This window comes from Dermochelys coriacea, chromosome 5 (assembly GCF_009764565.3).
Source record: "Dermochelys coriacea isolate rDerCor1 chromosome 5, rDerCor1.pri.v4, whole genome shotgun sequence".
Lineage (NCBI taxonomy): Eukaryota > Metazoa > Chordata > Testudines > Dermochelyidae > Dermochelys > Dermochelys coriacea.
In genome coordinates, this window is record NC_050072.1 from 44,408,008 (window position 1) to 44,422,999 (window position 14,992).

Sequence of the window (14,992 nt, forward strand, 5' to 3'; positions counted from 1 at the left end):
GCCTTCATGATAAGACTAAGAGCTACTCTGCGCTTCCCCACCAGGTTTGTAGAACTGTACCTTTGTATCAGTAGAGAGAGTATAGTGCTTCTGCCTTCTTGAATCCCACCTTCTCTGTATTTTGGAGTCCGGATTTGTGTACATATAATTTGTGTACACAGATAAACAAATCCACGCAATCAAAGTAATGTGGTGGTGGGTTTGTTTGTTTTTGTTTGTCTGTGGTTGGGTTGTGGAGTTTGTTTTGTAAACTGTCAAGCAGTCTATTTTGCTGCCTTTGACAGTCAGGTGTACCTCATCTCTAATTTGTACCTTCATTTAACTTTTACTGCACAAGCATTTGCACTCTGTCATTATGAATTCTAAATTTAAATTTAGGGGCTCGTTTGGGAATATGGATGGTAAAATGAAACTTTTTTTTTTCATTTTTCCCCCTACCAGGTATTGTACGTATCTGCTTATTTCCTGGATTTAAATACATGTGAAGCAGCTAAGAAAGATCATTTATTTCCCATCAATTTTCAATACTTAGTATGGGTGCTAAATTACCTGGAGGTTGTTCTAATGTCATATAAATTATGCTGAGGGCATCAATTTCATTTGTGGATATTGTTTGAAAATAATGCATTGAGTGGCTCCTGACATCCACTGGTTCCCAATCATTTTCCCAGATAATCATGTTGAAAGCATTACTCAATTTGCTTGATAACTCCCGTTAACTATTATATATTTAAGTTTAGTGTTCATCAGGATCTCCTGCTAACTAGGCAAACTTTTTCTTACTCAAACGTGAAGTGTGAGATTTTCAAAGCTTGTGTGTGTGACAGACATAAGGAGAACGATACCCATTTTGTCCACTATCTTTGCACACATAACCAGCTATGAAGATAATAGGACCTATACACTTTCGTATACCAGACTTGCATGCACCGCTCTGATATTTGCATGCGCAGTTTAAGTGTTCACAATTGCACATATCCATGTCTAAAAATCTCAAAAATTGCGTGGAATCATTTTAGTTCAGACCCAAATTCAGTTGTTTTTTATAGCAGAGACCATAAATAGACTTCTAAATGAACCTTTTTTTCATAGTGTATCTTACTACATATTAAAGGGCAGGCTTTATTTTTTTCTATCCACTTTCATGCTTCTTGCAGCAATAATGAAAGATTTGGCTCAGAAACTTGTGGATCCAATATTCCATCTTTAAATTTCCATTTGGCTTTGCCAGGTACTAACTCTAAAATATCTCTTTTTACTGAGACCTCCTCCAAAAGGTGCAGCTGTGTGCTGGTTTCATCTTGCACTTTGTAGCTATGTTGGCAGCGCTTAAACATAAGGTATGCTATCGTCTCCCACCCATTGCTGTTGCCTTAGAGCTGTTCAGGCCTGCCTGTATTAGTGAGAGAGAGAAGAGCTCTCAGATTGGAGGGACTCCTGACTTCTGTTTCATCTGATTGGTTATCACTGTGGCAAGGTAAAAATAGATCTAGTGGAAAATTCAGCATTTATGATGTGTCATCAGAAGGCTTACTACTATCTGAGATACATACTACTCCCCAGACTTAATGGCTGGCAAAGAAGGCAGTAGTAGCGTATAACTTGTGAGAGTCTTGATATTTTGGAGACAGTGGGATTTTTAAAACAAGTTACGGAATTTTGTTTTGTGAAAAGCAAAATGATTACTTTAAGTGAAAAACTGATATTGGATTGTAGCAAAGGAATCTACAAAGTTGCTCAGATTCTTAAGAGTGGATTTGGTTCTCCAAACCTCTGTGCTGTGCTACAGCATGCTTCAAAACAAAATATAATTTTAAAATCAGGTACTAAATGCAGGTTGCATGATTCTTTGTGCTTTCACTGAAAATGGCATGCTTAAAAGGGTTTTTCCCTGCCACAGTAAATCTCTTGATGTGTGCTGTGTTTTGCTCTAGAACATCTAATCCGTGTTTAGGATGTTCTTTAATGATAACTTTGTTTTACGGCTTCAGAAGTTGAAACAGAGATTTTTTCCAGGGTTGGTCATATTTTTTCCAATTCAATTGCTGCCATTTCCTTTCAGTATTTTAAATGTGAAGGGCACTGTGCATAAATCTGGTTTTCTTCTGTGTAAATGTTATGAACTGGCATTTAGTTCTGAGAGTGGTGTAAAGTCTCTATCTGGCAGACATATGTTTTCTAAGGTCTTTCATCTTGAAATGACTATAATTTTCTGTCTTATGCCAAAGGGAAAAACTAAATTACCAGTGACAATATAATGCTATGGGAATTTTATAAAGGAAATACATTGAATAGCATAAGTAGCAGCAGAGAAGAGAAAATTGTAGAATTGTTTAAAAAATATTTTTTTAAATGGTATCTCTTAAACTTTTATATTTTATCAATTTTGATTTGTGTATCTGTTGTTCAGTTGCATTGTCCTTTTATCAGCATATTAAAAGACAACTTTACGTTTTAAAAAACTTCCTTTATATTTATAGCCTTTTGTTATAAACTCCTTATTTCTGTTGTGTATCATTACTGAAATGGGGATTTGTAGCCCAAATAGTCATGAATTCAAAAATATTTTATCACTTATGCAGTTGTGAAACAGTATTATTGTGGTTTCAAAAGTATTCTAAGTACTTGCAAAATTATCAGTTTCTGTGATGTAATAGTTATCTGTAGCACTGGAAAAAAATAAAATAAATATCCTCCAAGCTCTCTCTCTTTTATTATATTATGTTTTTTTCCCTTTAAAACAAACATATTTTCTTTTGAGGAAAAAGTATGAGGAGAGGGGCATTAATTTTAAAAAAGATTAAAGTTTGCTCTAAATGTATATATTATATATGTAAATATATACTCCAGAGAGTGTTTCCTTTTCATTGAAGTCTTTATAATCCAATACTAATATACCAAAAGAGGATTTGTGCATAGGTTAAATAGCTTGTAAATTAGGCATGTGCTTCAGATACTGCGTGTGTGTGTTGAAAGGCCATCATCAGCACTTTTACATGTGCACTGGAAAGTCCATGGCCTGATTTTCAGAGGTGCTAAGCACCAGCATCTCCCATTGATTGAGAACACCACCAATGGCTAGAATCTGTGGGGAAAAAATGAGGCTACTTAAGTGCCTAAAGATGGATTTAGGTGACCAACTTTACAGATTTCAAGGTCAAAAGACTGGGGAGAGGGGTGAGTGTTTCTTTTGTTTTGGAAGAGAATGATTTTATGTCTTAGACAGGTTTTAACATCATTGATAGAGAGTCTTTAGCATTTCAGGGTATTTTTGAAAATGTGGAGTAGACCTAACGTCTGCTTCTGTTTCCAGAAGAATGACATGACCGAGGACTCTGTTTGTTTGCATTTTGCTCTCACCTCATGGATGCTTACATATGTTGCCATAAGTCACCTGCTTAAAATGTAAATCAAAAGCAAAGGAAGTGAGATAGGGTATGGAGAAGCTTTCCATTTTGGAGTAAGTTGGAGGCTGTTAGTGTCCCTCTATCTTTGCCCTTTTGAAAAGAAAACATGTTTTCTGAGATTCTTCTCTATCCTTCCCAGTTGTTTCCTCCCATGACATAAAGCCTTCAGGGGACACCAGATGCACAGGTTTTCATTTTTGGTCTGCCTGGACTACACCTTTAACTTTCAGAAATAAATATCAAGTTAGAAATTAGTTGAAAGGTATTCCTTTTCCTAAAGACAACTTAATTTTTCTAAGTAGGCATTTGTAATGTGCCTGTTACCATAGTCTCTAGGCACTGCTTGCTTAATATGACATAGTGTGTAGCTCTATAGTTCCTTCTGTTGTATGAACCAAATATTATATAGTGGGTTAAGATCTGTAACTGGGCCCTCCCTGTCTTGCTCTCTCTCCAAACCTTTCATCCTGGATGTCATTTAACCTTACCATCCTCTTTTTCCTCTCCCCTTCCTTTCAATTTTGTGTAATAGCTCTGCATCTTGTCTTCGGTTAGAAGAATGAGGTGAGCATCTCTGCTCAGAGCGCATGACATTTCATGACTTGGCAGAAGGGAGGTGGGAGAGTAGAAATTAATGCAATAACTGCCTAAGGGAGCAAAAGGTTATTTTCATCATGGAAAACATTTAATCTCTATTTTTAAAACATATTCTCACCTTGATATTGGGAGGGATTTTATGCCTTTGACTTTCCAAACATCAGAATGAGACTTATTAATAGTAGTAGTAGTGTTAGATTATATCTTGCAATTGGTATTTTGTAATTTGAGGATTTTCTTGGCAGAGCCTTTGATTTGACACTGTCATATTCTTTGAATAAATGTACATTTATTATAGCAGATTCATACATTCTAAGGCCAAAAGTGACCATTAGATCATCTAGTCTGATCTCTGCTATATACAGACCATTATATTTCAACCACTTACCCCTGCACTGAGCCCAGTTAGTTGTCTGGCTAAATCATATCTTCCCAAAAGACGTACAGCCTTGATTTGAAGATGTCAAGAAATGGAGAATCCACCACTTCCTTTGGTAGTTTGTTCCAGTGATTAACTACCCTCACTGATAAGTTGTGCCTAGTTTCTAATTTGGTTCTTCATATGCCTTTTTAGTACGTGGTATTTTCTCCTCGTGAAGGTATTTACACACTGCAATCAAGCCACCTCTCAGACTTCTTTTTGATAAGCTAAACAGAGGAAGCTCTTCAAGTCTCACTGTAAGTCATTTTCCCCAACCTTCAAATAATTTTGGGGTCTCTTTTTTTCACTCTTTCCAATTTTTCAACATCCTTTTTAAACTGTTGACACTAGAACTGCATGCAGTATTCCAGTATTGGTCTAACCAGTGCTGTATACACCTCCCTTCTACTCACTACTCCCCTGTTTATATATCCCAGGACTGTGTTGACCCTTTATGCCACAGAATCACAAGGGGAGCTCATGTTCAGTTGCTTGTCCACTATGAGCCCTAAATATTTTTCTGAGTCACTGCTTTCAAGGATCCAGTCCCCCATTCTGTAAATATGATCTGCATTCTTTGTTGCTAGGTATAAAACTTTGCATTTGGCTACATTAAAATGCATTTTGCTTGAATGGGCCCAGCTTACCAAGTGAACTCTGTTTGGCTGCTTTACCCTTGTTATTATTTACCCCTCTGCCAGTCTATGTCTCAGGTGCAAATTTTTATCAACAGTGATTTTATATTAACTTCCAGCTCACTGATGAAAGTGTTGAGTAGTGTCAGGCCTGGTGCTGTTCCCTGTGGAACTCCACTAGAAACACCCCCATTTGATAATGTTTTCCTGTTGACAACTACTTTTCATAGGTGCTAGAACTAGGAGTGTGGGGGGTGCTGCAGCACCCCCTGGCTTGAAGTGGCTTTCATTGTTTAGAGGATTTAATTTGGTTCAGTGGCTCTCAGCACCCCCACTATACAAATTGTTCCACCGCCCGTTCTATTTTTTGAGCTCTGTCAGCCAGTTCTTAATCCATTTAATGTGTGCTTCTCTTATCAATTTTCTACACTTCATAACGTCTAAATTCTATCAGTTGGTATCTGTTTTCCCTTTTTTCCATTTGTTATATATTACTCATTTATTTCTAATTTTTGTCTTCACTTCACCCCTGAACCAGGATGGGCTTTTAGTCCAAATAGTCCTTTTTGTAGATTGTGGCATCATGGCTTTTTAGCCATCTAATAAACTCTTCTGAAAGAATTCTCAATTTTCATTCGCATTTTTCTGTCTAAATTTTTCTTCTCGTTAAATTTTGTTCATAATATTTTTCAGCATTGTGAAATTAGCCCTTTTAAAGCATAAGTATGTATATTACTGCTTGGGACTGTCCTCTCTTTGCCCATACTGAATGTAATCAGGTCATGATCACTGGTCCCTAGGCAACCACCAATTTCCAATCCAGTGATTAATTCATCTTTATCCATCATAATATGTCAATCATGCCAGATGTTGCTGGTGGCTGTTTAGTAAGAATATCTTTCTGTAAACATCCTAGCTTTCCAAAAATCTAACACGACTGCTTTTAAATTTTGAAATTACTCTTTTTGGCAAAAATAATGCATTTATCACAGAGCGAGAACGTTCTTGTATTAGTTTGTTCTTTCAGTTTGGATAAAATCAGTATGCAGCTTTGTTTCAGTTTTCAAAAGATTCATTTTAGAATATCTTATTTTTATTCTTTATTTAATGATCATTACACAAAACGGGAGGCTCTCTCTGCACCATCGGGCATGTATTGTCAATATTGTGACCCTATAAAAATTAAAACAAACTGCAACTGTTATTAAGCTTTCACATTAATATGACATGTTGGTTGTAGCTGCAGAGAGTTCATACCAATAGAAGTATGTTTCATTCAGTAGATTAGCAGTTCCAAGGAGATATGTATATAGCTCCCTCATCTGGTTCACCATAGGAGAAAATGTTTCAGGTCCAAAAAGCTGTTCTTTTTTTATCAACCCCTAAGAATTGTATATGGATTCTATACGGCTTCTATGTGGATTTTACACTTTTTACTTTATTTTACTTACATTCCTCACAGGAGTAGTGAAAATTTATTAATGATTTATAAAGCTTTTTTGATATTCTCTGAATTAAGGTGCCATAAAAATGCATGTTCCTTATTGTTATTGGTTATCATCACTATTAATTCAGTCTTGGAGAACAAATTTGTGTAACTACAAAAGGTAAAGGGTTGGAATACTTGGAGGAACAAAATGTCATGAAGTGGACGGCTTTCCTTGATTAAAAAAGAAAAAAAATAAGAAGATAAACAAATGAGGGGAATAGTTACTAGGATTTTGCTAATTATGTACTGGATGTTTGTCTTTAGTTTAGTTTAAATATAGCAGTGATATTTAGCATGTGAGTTGTTTTTTCTAAAATAACTAGTAAGTAATTCTAGAACAGACAAGCAAAATGTCTACATGGACTTTCACAGCTGATAAAATGAATTTGTTCAGTGTTTAAAAATTAACCAGTTGCATTATATCTCATGACATTCATAAACTGAAATTGCATCTAACTGTAGCTTAACTGATTTTTTTAACAGCTTTTACACTTCCAGATCTTACAGAGCAATTTTTGCCTCCTGACGTCGCTCCACCAATTCTTATCAAGATAGTGGAGGCTATTGAAAAGAAAGGTATGATGATGAACAGTCTGCCAGTGTTTTAGTTATGTTTGTGAATGGGAACTGCAGGATCAGGCCCAGAGTTTGTACATTTCCCTACCAAGGGTTTGTAATATATCCCATTGCTCAATTGGTATTCAAGCAAATCTAGTCAGAGCCTTATCTTGTTGGTATGTGCTCAACAGAGGTTACTTGGGTTATAGAGGTAATAACATAGCCTATACCATCTGACACCTGGTAACCTGCTACAGAGCAAAAAGAGAGATTTTAATTTTGAGGTTTGAATAATGTAATACTCTTGCAGCCACTTGATATTTGTAATCGCAGAAACGCATTGCCATGAGATACAGGGGAAAATATCTTAGAATGCTAAGTTTTGGGAGGTATTTTTTGCCCTCCAAAGAGGCAGTCCTTTATTGCTACTGTCTGTTCAATCAGCCCATATCTGTTGTATGCCCTTGGACTTTTCTCCCCTTCCCACACTCCCAGCTGTCCCCCTCTGTCCTGGTCCCCTCCTCCCCATACCATTCCCCCCTACCCCTACTGGCCTTCTCTGTCTTTTGTTTCTCTTCCCTCTCCTGTTTAAATAACCCATTCTCTGTCCATCTCTTGCCTCCTGACCCCCTTGTCTCTTTCCCAGGTTCTCTGCTGATATCACCTTCATCAACTTTATGTGGCCAGGAGATGCCCACTGTACCCTGCTCTCCTAATGGCCATGTAGTTGGGAGTTGGAGGGCAAGACAGGATTTGTGGCCTGGTTACTATCAGTGTCAACACTTAATGGGCTGGGAAGACACAAAAGTTTAATGGGTGGATCAGGGGCTGCTGATGCCAGTACTGAAAGCCAGAGTTTAATGGCAACCAGCATAGTCAGCTACGGTTTCTAGGAGACTACACTGGATTATTAAATCATATGTGGCCTGTATCCCTGGGCATGCTCTTTAATGTAAAATATGGAGCAAAAAAATCTTGCATTTATTATGGTGTCTTTTATTTGGAAGGATGTCCGTACTTTACAGAGTATACACAGGGATCACTAACTCCACCACTGAAATGGGGCTAATACAGGGCAACTGTTTAATATGTCTGCAGCAACACCGCCCAGCACTGACAGCTTACATACTGTGTGTGTTCTGCATGTCTGAAGTCAATAAAATAAGTATGCAGAAAACCAGATACTGATTGGCTTTAGGATAAGAACAGTAAAGTATCCCCCCAAAAGGAAAAATAGCTCTTTCGGCTTTGGGTACCATACACTATCACAATCTAAGGAATTATTTATTCTCAAGCTGTTTTTCAACTGTTTCTTTCCTCTTGAGGCAGACCATGTTTGTTGTCTCTGCTCAAGTTGTATTTCTGGGGTGGCAGGCCCTGAGCTTCTCTTCTCTTTTGGCGGGACACCTCCACTTCATTTTCTCTGTCTCCTCCCTGTATCCCATCTCTTCTTGCCTTATGAAATCACTTGGGAGAGATAGGGCAATAGGACATGGACAAGGAAGCAGTAGTTCCTAGAGGATTTAAGGCAAGCTGTTCCTTAGCTGGAAAGGTGTATAGAGTGGCAAGGAAGGGCTCGGTGTTTCCTACTGAACTGCACTCTGCTCCACTGCAGGCAAATCTTTACCTTGGCAAGTACACACTTCTCCTTCTACTGGTGTTGGCCTCCTAAAGCCAGCACTTGGCGATTTGGTTGACTATGGGAGGGGGGAATGAGGGTTGGCTGGATTTCTGCTGTTTCTTGGCTGGCAGCTTCTGCTGGCCCAGCAGTTTGCAGGCATGCGTGTCAGGCCTGGTATATTTTCCTGTGGGGTATGTTGTTGCCCTATGAAAGCAATAGCATACTGTATTTTGTCATGGTGTGTAAGAATTATACTAACTTGGACTGTAAATGGTTATTTAAGGACAATAGAAATATGTTGTTTCCTATATAAAGCCACAAAGGATATTAAGTTCATGTATTAAATCCATTGTGTTTTTAAGGTCTGGAATGTTCAACTTTGTACAGAACACAAGGGACAAGCAGTATTGCAGAATTAAAACAAATTCTTGAGTGTGGTAGGTACAACTGTTCTTCTTAAAGTACCAAATAGGTTTTGTGTTAAGATTAACATTATTTTTCTATGCCCCCTATTCAAACTATATAATTTGATGTTTAGTTGATATATTTTTTAGTCCATTGCATTTGCCATAATATTAACCTTTCCACTTTCATGGAATAAATATTTTCTCCAAGTCCCCTTATACTGGTATTTTGTCCAAGAATAATTAGTTTAATGTTTATTAGTATCTTAACTGTTTGAGGAGGGCTCTGGGAGAGGAAAGGAGTCTCATTCAGAAGCAAGCTAAAGATGCGCTGTCCCAATAATGCTGTGGGATAAATTTTATTTATGCATGTACAGCTGTACACAATTTTGTGCATACGTTAATACATTCAGCCTTCTGCTTTCTTTGGCCCAGTTTAGGGGGTAGGAGGGGAGCCTACTGGCTCTGCTGCATATTCCATCTGGTTCTGATTCTGATGGTTCTGAGAGTGAGGGAAAAGAACCTAGCTGATGATGCTACTCTGTGCAGAGATCTAGGTATCAAGGCAGTAGAATTCCTCCACCCCCCCATGTACAACATGCTTCCCCAATTCCTATCTCTCTCTTCTCCTCCCCTGTGCCAGAGTCCTGTGGTTTCGGACACTCATCTGGCTTCTCCCTTCTCTGGCCCCTGCAGAAGGCCTAGTGGGGTGGGGAGATACCCCCCTGGCTACTTGTCCTCTTGCCTCAAGTCATAGGTGCTGGAACTAGGGGTGCAGAAGCACCCCCTGGCTTGAAGTGGTTTTCATGATATACACGGTTTACAGTTTGGTTCAATGGCTCTCAGCACCCTAGCCTCCAGTCTCCTTTAGCAGATTCTTAAAAATTTAATAAAACCTAACCATCTAAATGACAAATAGTTCCAGAGCAACAGTCAGTCAAACTGTGGAAGAGCAGAGCTCTTCTGTTGTGGTGGTAGAATTATCCAAGCTTCTGCAAGCTGTGGAGGAGAGTATGTGTATGAACTTCCCCTTTCGGAGAAGTGTGTGAGGGTACCAGGGCATCATACCACTGCATGAGGATAGAAATTGAAACTGATTACACACCATCTTGTCAAAGGCACAAAATATGCAAACTCTAAAAAGAGAAGTAATTTCTCTACTTTTTCAATTTTAGTAATTAAAGATTAAAATTGAGGAGGAAATGATTTTTGAGTTCACTATGTTTTAAATCTAGCTGGCATCATGATCTCGAATGATGGTAGAGAAAGGTATGGAATTGTGGGGTTAGCAACAGAAGCTTTATTCTTAATATTTTTGTTTTCAGCACTGACTTTCCAAACCACAAATACCTGAATCTCTTAATTTATTCAAAATCCATATAGAATCTCACATCTGAAATGTAGTTTTATGCACGATCCACCTGTATCCTGAGACCATTGTAAAACTGGGGTTTACCTGTATTCTTGTTCAAAATTTAGTTAGGTTGGAAAACAGGAAAATAAGGCTTTAGCCTTTGAAGAACTGACTGTCCTTCATTCCTATTGAGCAGCGCTCACAATCTTCCAGGAGCAAGCCAGTAAAGGTGATCGAAAATAGAAAGGTCACAACAGCAGCAGCAACAAATAGTTTACTATACATCAAATAGGTCCAGCTCTCAGTATAGTTCTTGTTCCAGTCTTTTGGTTCAGTGTCTAAGAAACATCCCAATGGAACCCGAACTTGATCTAACATAGAGAATAAAAGCCACAGTGACTAATGTAGTTTGAGTTCTTGCACCGATAGACTGGGTTTTTTAAAGAATTATTTCCTTTCCTTCCCCTATTTCCCACCCCAAATTATTGGGCCCTTTGAAACTTTCTGGATTTGGGAGCATTCTGGAACTTTTGTGAGAGCTTCATGTCTGACAGGAAACCTGTCTGGCTTGTAATAAACACTTCTAAAATTTTGTTTTTTATTTTGACTTCTTGCATTCACTACACCAATGTTAACAGACAGTCCTATAAGTGATAGAATATTCTATTGAACTTTATCTCAAGTTGTAATTACACTAGCAGGCCATGGGCCATTACAAATGTGCAAATTCTAACTGCTATTTAAGAAACCAAGGATCCGATTCTGCAAATATATCTACACATGCTTCAGTTTATTCACATAAATGTTTCCAGGTTCAGGGCCTGAGTTGCTATCAGCTACCAATAGAAATACTGCATTTGCACCCAGCCCTAATTGTGGATTGCTCCTTACTATAGTAGTGGTTACACAAAATATTTGCATGTAAAACATAAACCTGTTAAAAATATCCAGGTGTCTCGTAGCCTTGCAGCCCTATAACAATATTACAAATATTGCCACAAGCATCATTTGTGGCTGTATAGTAACATTTGAAAAGTATGCAGAATCCAGGGTCTTCCTTATATAATTTACAAGGTTGGGATATAAAAAAAGCAAGGTGTTTTTAAATACTCTAGTCACTTCAGAAATAATACCAGTGAAAGTATAACAATCTTCACTGGGGCCGTCTACAGAGTTTGAACCAGGACCTTCATCATCAATATACAAACCACCACCACTTTAGCTATAGTAGTAATTCTATCACGTGGCAGCTATAGTATGCTCTTAGTCTCTATGTAGATTAGCCACTAGAAGGGACATGAGACAATTTTCAAGCATGCTATAAAGCCATTTCTTGAGTAATAGAATTTGTGTTACTTATAACATTTCCACATAAATATTTTCCTGCACTGCATATTGACTCCCATGCATAATTTGCATCTTATCATTTATTAGTCAGAATCTCTCAATGATTGAAGTCTCTGACCCCTTAACTTTACAGTGTATTGCTGAACAATTTTGGTATCTACTGTGGGAATTCACTGCACATCATAAATAACACATTTCAGCAAAGACTCATTTAGATATCTTCAGAGATTTCTTACAAATTTTTCTTCATAAATCAGATTTAGGTTATCTGTTCTGGTGTGGTATGAAATGACAATTTTAAGGTCCTCAGAAATTTTTAAATTGCGTATGTCTGGGTTTTTTCTTCAGATGCCTCTTCAGTGGATTTTGAGCCAATTGATGTGCAGATCTTAGCAGATGCTCTCAAGAGGTATCTCCTGGACCTGCCAAATTCTGTCATTCCAGCATCTGTTTACAGTGAAATGATTTCAGGAGCTCAAGGTATGAATGTGAAAGTATTTCCACTCACAGGGGGGAAAAAAGATTTATTAGGATCGGCAGTACCCAGCATGAAGGAGCTGATACTGTCTCAGCCTACATAAAATGTGGAAGGTTTTTGTACACCGCAACAGGTGGTGCTCATTAAACAAAAATAAGTCTTTTCCTCACTTATTATATATTAGCTGGTTTTGATAAAAGCTGCTGAAATTACCTAACAATGTAAATATAATGAAAATTGTAAGATATTACACAGCTTGGTGCATTTAGTAAGTAAGAATAACTGAGCATGTACCGGTTAAAAAAAACAAGGACTTATCTGTGTGCAGAAAGAGCTAATTGTTAACCTTTTATCAGTACTGACAAAGTAAATGTATTAAAGAACACAGTGTTCTGAGGTCCATTGGCAGTTATGGAATACAAAGCAATAAATACGTTAATATAAGGTTCATCTTTGGCAGTGGTCATTTCAGACAGTACAGTTGACAACTTTCAGTATGTGGGCCTTGTATTGTTGCACGTTTCGTGGGCAGGACATTGTGGCTGGTAACCTTCAAAGTTAGAAAAGCACCTCTGATTCTTATCTATTGCATCTCAGAATTACCCAATCATGTGTGACGCTAAACACAAGACAGACTTCTACCAGTATGCACTGCACATATTGTGGTTTTTACCAAGCGAATGTTCTGTTTCCATTATACTTTTATACAGTTGTTTTCTTCTGTCACTTGAGTTTTTCACTTTTGCAAAAGAAGAAAGAAGAGTCTGGGTTCTATTGAAGGATAGAATATTTTTTCTGTAAAATTGATACTTACCAGGGAACCATGAAATGGTTTCATTTTATTTGTTGAATGTTTCTGCTCTGATATCAAGAGACTTTCTATTTGCTTGCAGAAGTGCAGAGCTCAGACGAATATGCTCAGTTGCTGAAGAAACTCATCAGGTCTCCAAATATACCTCACCAGTATTGGCTCACTCTCCAATATTTGCTCAAACATTTCTTCAGACTTTGTCAAACCTCCAGCAAAAATCTCTTGAATGCAAGATCCTTAGCTGAAATTTTCAGCCCTCTGCTTTTCAAATTCCAGTTAGGAAGGTATGTGAGACATCTTAATTATCTAGTGTATTGTAACCATGATATGTGGCTCTGTTATACAAAATAGTTAATAAGTTAATGTAGAGGACTTCTGCTCATGCTGTTATCTTTGCTCTACTTTTCTAATTAATGTAAACCTTTAAATTTTTTTCATTCCATTTTACAGCTCTGATAATGCTGAACACCTCATAAAAATCCTAGAAGTTTTAATCACAAGTGAATGGAATGAGAGACAGCCTGTACCAGGTAAAAAAAAAAGTTTGGATTTTAAAAAGTAATTGGTTATGGATGATTTTTATATAGTTCAAAAATCAGTTTGGTGGCCATTAAAGGTCCATTATTTTTTTCTTCAGATTAAGTAAGCTCATTGAACAAATGTATTTAAAGTAATAAAATTATGGAAGTAAGTAAATATGCAGCAGAAGTTAATTTTTGTTTTCAAGGAACTGTTCTTTACTCTGAAATAATTTTGCATTGAATAATGTGTGGAGATTTTTTCATAGCCTTAGAATTTGTATTGCTTCTTATTAAACACTGTATGAAAAATCAAGAATGTGAGATACTTGTGAAGCAGTATATATGTACTTTTGCATTCCTTACTATTAAAAGCGGACAAATTATGAAGTCCTTTCTTAGCTCTCACTCAAGCCTTTCTAGGCATATTTCCTCAAAAAACTGTGCCCAGTGGGGACTGATTAAAGACCTCAAATTTAGTTCTCTGTTTAGCTTTGTGCATTTTTCAGCCTAGTATGTGGAAAGATTTGTCTGTCAAAATCCACATTTTTATTAGTGCAGGCAGAATCAAAACTGCTTCAGGATAGCTAGTTGACACGTTTTCACTGTCTGTGCTAGCATTTAGTTCATACCCTGAGCAAAGGTTAGCATTACTTTATGCAACAGATTGTATTTGAAATCAAGCGTTCCTCCTTTTTTTAGTGTGGGTGAGGCAGTGTTGCTAGACTTGTGAAAAGGAACTTGTGCTGCTGTGCAACGTGATTTCTCAGTTCAGCAAAGCAAGTGCATGTCGATGTAGAGAAGCTGAAAGCCTTGACTTACAGTAATATTAGCAAAGGGTACTTTAACAAAGAAATAGAACATTGTTTTAGTGTTCCTCCCTCTCTGATTCTAAAGTACAGTAAGAGACCACAGCAGTAAGGTTTTGCAGGATTGAGTAAGAACTGGAAGAGCTGGTACAGACTTCTCAGAGTGTTGGAACAAGGTATCTTCCAAACCCACTGTACATTGATTTGAGTGAGTAATCTTGCAACCTGATAGCAGGGTTGCAGCACCTTTATGCTGGAGGGGCAGCTAGGCCAAACCAGACAGGCACAGTGACAGGCTCAGGGAGCCAGGCCTAGCCACAAGCTGCAGGGTGCAGTGGGCTTGCTTTCCAACTTCCTCTCTGTGCCTCCCTGCAACACTGGGCAAGGATTAGGGTTCCAGGGCCAAGGCAAAGGGTGCTCCGAAGGTGGTCTGTGTCCCCTTGTTAGGGCAAAGAGAAGCCGGTGAAGGATTGTGGGCTATGATTTTTGGTCTCCCCATGAATATGGGCCCTAGGCACATGCCTAATTGGCCTGTTCGTTAAT

General features: G+C 37.8%; 1 protein-coding gene across 2 annotated transcripts in view; it reads left to right on the forward strand.

Moving 5' to 3' along the window:
- The window catches only part of PIK3R1 (phosphoinositide-3-kinase regulatory subunit 1), an 82,694-nt gene that overhangs the window by 45,952 nt on the left and 21,750 nt on the right, over positions 1–14,992 (forward strand). Inside the window, exons 1-6 of one of the 2 annotated variants that reach the window (XM_043515541.1) lie at positions 1,495–1,823; positions 7,033–7,125; positions 9,091–9,165; positions 12,182–12,313; positions 13,205–13,406; positions 13,573–13,652. In XM_043515541.1, the coding sequence (XP_043371476.1) occupies positions 1,679–1,823; positions 7,033–7,125; positions 9,091–9,165; positions 12,182–12,313; positions 13,205–13,406; positions 13,573–13,652 (727 nt within the window). In that variant the 5' untranslated portion in view covers positions 1,495–1,678. Of the gene's footprint in view, positions 1–1,494; positions 1,824–7,032; positions 7,126–9,090; positions 9,166–12,181; positions 12,314–13,204; positions 13,407–13,572; positions 13,653–14,992 lie in introns of those variants that run through there. The other variant, XM_038401877.2, reaches the window with a different exon arrangement.